Here is a 5,585-nt window from a genome sequence, read left to right as displayed (position 1 = left end):
CAAATTTTTGGATATGTTATTGATTTGATAACCATATCAGTTATAATACCCTATTTTCTAGATTGGGTATATAACAGGCTTTTAGGTTTATAAGTAATTTTGTTGGACCTACTTTTTAACACTTGTTTTACTAAAATATAAAATAAATAATTGTTTTTTGTTTGGGTATGGTCATTTAATAACACATTTGAGTGTAATTTTTTTTTATTAACTATTGTAGGTTAAACGTATACTGCATTTTTTTGAAATTGTTATATGAAAATCAAAAAATATTTTGCTACTTTTCTTTTACGGAGTTTCCGTAATAGCTTACTACGGATAATATAGAAACAATAATATCAAAAAAACTGTGATTTTTTTTTTTCCATTTCTAACATATATGTTCTACAAAGCAGTATTAATAACATACATGAAATCATAATTTTTTTTTTTCGTATATCCTTCTATTATATTAAATAGAAGAAAAGAATAAGAAAAAAAAATTAGGAAATCAGATATTTTTAAAGATTCTTAAATTTAAAAAAATATTTTAAAAAATACTAAGTACTCACCAGGACGTGACACGTGTCATTCCTAGTGTGTCTTTTAGTACATAGTAATAGATTTCCAAATAAGCTCTTTTTTGACGGGAAGTTACCATTGAACTCAAAAAAATAAAACAATAAAAAGTTAAATTTAATAAGATAGACCAATAGATTGTAGTGGTACAAGACACAAACACAAAAGTGGGATGTTAGATCTGAACCAATTTCCAAAACTGTAAAAGATAAAACCACAATTATTGTTACAAAAGGTTTTGCATGCACAAGGTGTAAAAAAAATTATTGTGTACCAGAATAACTTTTATGCAGGTTTTTGTAACTTTTACCCAATTTTTTTTAATTTTATTTTTAATATACGATAAATTGTTTTTACCACCTAAAAAAATCGAAAATTTGTTTTTAACCACCTAAAAAACTAAAACTTGTATTTTACCACCTTAAAAAAAGTTAAAAACTTATTTTTTACCACCTGAAAAATGGAAAAATAGATGAAAATGTTATGCGGGGAGCCACAATAACGATACTACTTTTGTTATGTTCTATTCTTCTACGATTTCATGTATTTAACTCTCTTCCCTTCCCCCGCTTCCCTTTTTTTTGAAGGTAAAAATTAGTTCATTGATAAAATAGTCATACGACATCTACAATTGAAATCAAAACTAACAAATATAAAACAATTTGGATCAAATAAAATTCTAATCCGGCAAAACCACGATCATTATAGATGAGATCTGACAATGATGAATACCCTCTTTCACATTGCTGTGAATTGATACAACCTTCAACGAGGGGGTCTTTCGATCTGTTGTAGCTTTGGTATTGAATTAAATCCGATTCAATTGATTGTAGACGTAAGAATGACATCCGTTGTAACCCCATACAAATTTTCTTCAATAAATCAACTTTTCCTGCGAAATTGAAAACATGGCCCCAAACTCTCACAAGGAGAGAGATAAAACCCAATAAATGGGTACAGATAACTCAATAAATGGGTAAAAAAGCTCTCCAATAGGGAGAGAATGGAGTTTTTATTCCGAACATGAAATCAAATTAAAGCTAGGAAAAGCAAGAAATAAAAAGGGGCTTAGGTTGATGGTAGCCCTTAGAAAATTAGGGTTTTGAAAGAGGAAGAGAGGCAAGGGAGAGAAAACCCCCTTCCCCCGCTTCCTTATCTTCCATGAATTTACATAATTTTTCACCACCATTAATTCACAAAATTGACAAAATCTAATGGAAGTAAAGAGACAATGGTGAAAGAGTTAAAGAAAATCACACAAGAAGTGTAATTAATTGGAGAAAAATTGAATTAGGTAGTCATACATAAAGGTTTCATCTAAAGTTCCTCTCCTTAGAGCCGCTTCTCCCTCTCCGCCTTTTTCTCTCTCTTTTTAGGGTTTACAAAAATTAGGGTTTTCTAGGGCGGAAATAGCCAATTTTCTTCGGAAATTTGGTTATTTCCGCCTCTTCTCTTTCAATTTCGTTGTGTTTTTGCGCTAGATTTCAATAAAACTACATAGTTTCAGTGTGGTAAGTACCCCCTATGGTGAGTTTGATTGTTTCGGTGTAGTAAGTACCCCTATGGTGGGTTTGTTTTTAGTTAAGTTTTGTGTGTTTAGTTTAGTTCAGGTTGTTTCTTTGGTAAAGATTTATGCGGGATCGAAGAGGATGTCAATTTTTCGACTACAATCAGACGAATCAGACTGAAATCATATTTGTCACGGCTACAACATATCTATAGACCCCCTCGTCAATGAAGGCTGTAAAATCACAGCGATATAAAAGAGGGTATACAGAATGTTTGATATACTACGATCGTAGCTATGGTGAAAGGAAGTTTTTATTTGATTCGATTGTTATGTATTTGTTAGATTTATATCTTTATGTAGATGTCGTATGACTTTTTATCAATGAATTAATTTGTTTATAAAAAAAAAAACATAAAGGTTTCATCTATTTTTTCATTTTCAGGTGGTAAAAACAAGTTTTAATATGTTTTTAGGTGGTAAAATACAAGTTTTAAATTAATTCATTAATAAAAAGGCATACGACATGTACAAAAGAAAGATAGATCTAACAAATACATGATAAATTGAATCAAATAAAGGTTTTCTTCATCAAAACTACAGTCGTTGAATAGATCTTGCACTGTATAACGTTTCTCGTGTATAACGCTGGAACATGCAGCCTTTTCAGAGACAGGGTCTTAACGATTTGTTGTAGCTGAAAGGATGATTTCCGCTTGATCCATATGAATTTACTCGAAACATTGATATTTGTTGAGATCCCGCATAAAACTTTACCAACGAACCAATTCTACACAAATACGTTACGAGTGAACGACGAACTAAACATACTAACACTAACTACACGACAGGGACACTTACAGATTCGCCCATATGGTAAAAATTTATTAAATTTAAAAGACAATAAAAAAATTAAATAAATAGAAAGGACCGAAAAGAATCTCTTTTTTTTCAGAAATTAGACTATTTTCGGTCTACTATGGTCAAGAAAATATACCTTAGAAAAGGTTAGGGGAGGGAGAGCGGCTATCGTGATATTGTTAGTATCAATCACACCATAATTATATGTTTTTCTGTAAAAAAAATGTCATCAAACTTAATATATTTGAGCATTAAAAGAAAAACCATCCAGGCCTCCAGGGACATGAGTGGATTAGTTAGTCGCAAATAAATATATACTCCGTAACTCGTAAATTTTTGAAAAGGCGTCCTGCAAATTTGTTATATTTAATTTATTAATACGCCTTCATTAGGTCAACAATGTGGTCCTATGGTCTAGCGGTTAGGACATTGGACTCTGAATCCAGTAACCCGAGTTCAATTCTCGGTAGGACCTTCTTTTTTAGCTTTCTGAATTATTAATTTATTCGTAATTTTGGAATTTTCATTTTCTGTGGTGGCCCTTTGTAAGTTGGTCCTATGGTCTAGCGGTTAGGACATTGGACTCTGAATCCAGTAACCCGAGTTCAATTCTCGGTAGGACCTTTTTTAGCTTCCTGATTATTAGATTTTCTAAAACTTCTTGTGTTGGTTGGGACCTTTATTTTTTGACATTTAAGAGCAATGTCATTCGACACTTTATTATGGAATATTTAGATGTTAGTATCACACTTCGCAGTACGTTACGCATGCCGTGATAAACCAAATTACTCCTCATAATCAAGAAACATTAAAGATCACGAAATCACACAAATAAAAATGTCAATTTCAAAGTCATTATGAACATAATTTCACATTGTATCTTTCATTTCAATACCACAAAAATTGAAAATTTTGCTTTACTATTACTACATTCACAAATCAAATCGGCATAGAAACACAAGTCTTTCATTTTCCAGCCAAAAAATCCCCGGCTTGATTAGCCTCCTAAAAACGGTGGTTAATCGAAACATAAATCAAAATTAGATAACTTTCCAACCTGATTAAGCTTCCCTTTTACACCTTTCATTCAACCATCCCAATATATCACTCCTCACTAACTCCACATTCTCATCAGTTTCCCCAAACAACATAGAATGCACCATCCCTGGATAAATCTTGATAGTTTTATCCTCGCTCTCGGCCGCCTCGAATAACTCACGGCTCACATTCGGGTCCGTAACCACATCCGCCTCCCCGTGCAGTACAACGAACGGAATAGTAACATTCTTTAGTTTTCTACTTAAGTAATCAGTAACCCTTAACAATTCAATTACAGTCCCTAATCTGGGTTTCCCATCATATCTCAAAGGGTTCATTACTGCAATCACTTTCTTCTCAGCAACTTTAACAGACTTATCTAACAAATCAGGCGTTGGTACAATCGGTAAAGTGGGTATGAACTTCCCAACGAATGTAAGAATCTCGGGAATTGGCCATCTGGGTCGTACTTTATCAGAGATTTTACACATGGGTGCGATCAAAATTGCGCCATTGAATCGAATTTTAGGGTATTTTAAGCTAATCAACAAACAAATCGCGCCGCCCATCGATTCTCCGAAGAGAAAAACGGGTAGATTCTGCAAACCCGGGGTTTCAACGACTGAATTAAAGAACGACGCGCAGCAATCAACAACTAGATCGACATCAGGGACGAAGGCTTTGAGGCCCTCGGATTTACCATGGCCGGGTAGATCGAGTGCGAAACAGGAAAACCCATTTTGAGCAAGGAAGATAGGGGTAGCTTGGAAGGTCCAGCTGACGTCATTGCCATAGCCATGGACCATACAAATGATGCCACGAGGAGGAGAGGGAGAGAGAGGGAGCCATGATTTTGTAAAAAGGGTTTGGCCAGTGGGTGTGGTGAAGAAGGAATTCGTAGATTTGATGCCTTGTTGAGTGTAATAGTCTTGTTCAGGGGTACTGCCCCAGTAATTGGGGAGTGGGGTTTTGGGTTGAATTTGGTGTTCTTCATTCATCTTTTCAAGGGGAGTTTTCTGGGTTTGATTTGGGTGGTTGAAGGGGAGATAATGGAGGAGTTAACGCTTCAATTTGTTTAGCTTTGGTTTATTGCTGATGGTGTTGGGTGGTTGGAGGGGATGTGATCTAGAAAGTGGGCCAGATTTTTTGACAACTCTTGTACTCTCTCTGTGCCCATTTAATCCTATTTTATTTTTGAAACACAAATTCTTATTTACAATGGGTGTACAATAAATATTGTACACCAAAGTAAAAGTTAACTCAAAATGCTTAAAAGTTAAGCTTATATATGTAAAAGTTATGTATTTTTTAGTGTTAAATTTTTTCATTTTAGTAAAACTTATTTCTTTAAAATGACAAATAATGTATAAAATTAATCATTTAACCCTTTAAAATGTTTATCTATCAAATTTTTTATTACTAATATAAAAGTTAATCAAAATTAGGTTAAAGTTACAAAAAATTGGGTAAAAGTTATCTTGGTGTACAATAAATTTATTGTACACCTAGTGCGCGCAAGACCTTTTGTTTTTGAAAACAGGATAAGTATATTTTCCTCTTATTACGAGTATCTTTTACGAGTTTTATTTATCTTTTTTACTTTCTAACATGTATCTCCTAT

The 5,585-nt window shown here is 33.3% G+C and overlaps 1 protein-coding gene, 1 long non-coding RNA gene and 2 other non-coding genes across 4 annotated transcripts; 2 read left to right on the top strand and 2 right to left on the bottom strand.

Moving 5' to 3' along the window:
- Nucleotides 1-2,495: 2,495 nt before the first annotated feature.
- Nucleotides 2,496-3,209, bottom strand: LOC130463807 (uncharacterized). The gene is made up of 2 exons (XR_008923970.1): nt 3,063-3,209; nt 2,496-2,855 (listed from the first exon to the last, which is right to left on the bottom strand). It is a non-coding gene; the product is annotated as an uncharacterized lncRNA (long non-coding RNA).
- A 120-nt stretch (nt 3,210-3,329) lies between these two features.
- TRNAQ-CUG (transfer RNA glutamine (anticodon CUG)) lies at nt 3,330-3,401 on the top strand. Its single transcript has one exon. It is a non-coding gene; the product is annotated as a tRNA-Gln (tRNA).
- Nucleotides 3,402-3,478: 77 nt separating this feature from the next.
- On the top strand, nt 3,479-3,550 carry TRNAQ-CUG (transfer RNA glutamine (anticodon CUG)). The gene has a single exon. It is a non-coding gene; the product is annotated as a tRNA-Gln (tRNA).
- Nucleotides 3,551-3,749: 199 nt separating this feature from the next.
- LOC110787397 (caffeoylshikimate esterase) lies at nt 3,750-5,097 on the bottom strand. The gene has a single exon (XM_021992021.2). It carries the CDS (start codon nt 4,960-4,962, stop codon nt 3,988-3,990), a length of 975 nt encoding a protein of 324 aa, XP_021847713.1. The 5' UTR covers nt 4,963-5,097; the 3' UTR covers nt 3,750-3,987.
- Between the last annotated feature and the right edge of the window lie 488 nt (nt 5,098-5,585).

This window comes from Spinacia oleracea, chromosome 6, assembly GCF_020520425.1.
Source record: "Spinacia oleracea cultivar Varoflay chromosome 6, BTI_SOV_V1, whole genome shotgun sequence".
NCBI lineage: Eukaryota > Viridiplantae > Streptophyta > Magnoliopsida > Caryophyllales > Amaranthaceae > Spinacia > Spinacia oleracea.
This window is presented reverse-complemented; position numbering and strand designations above follow the sequence as displayed.

Excerpts from the sequence above, each read along its gene's own strand:
- LOC110787397 (XM_021992021.2), bottom strand. The coding sequence starts at position 4,962 with ATGAATGAAGAACACCAAATTCAACCCAAAACCCCACTCCCCAATTAC.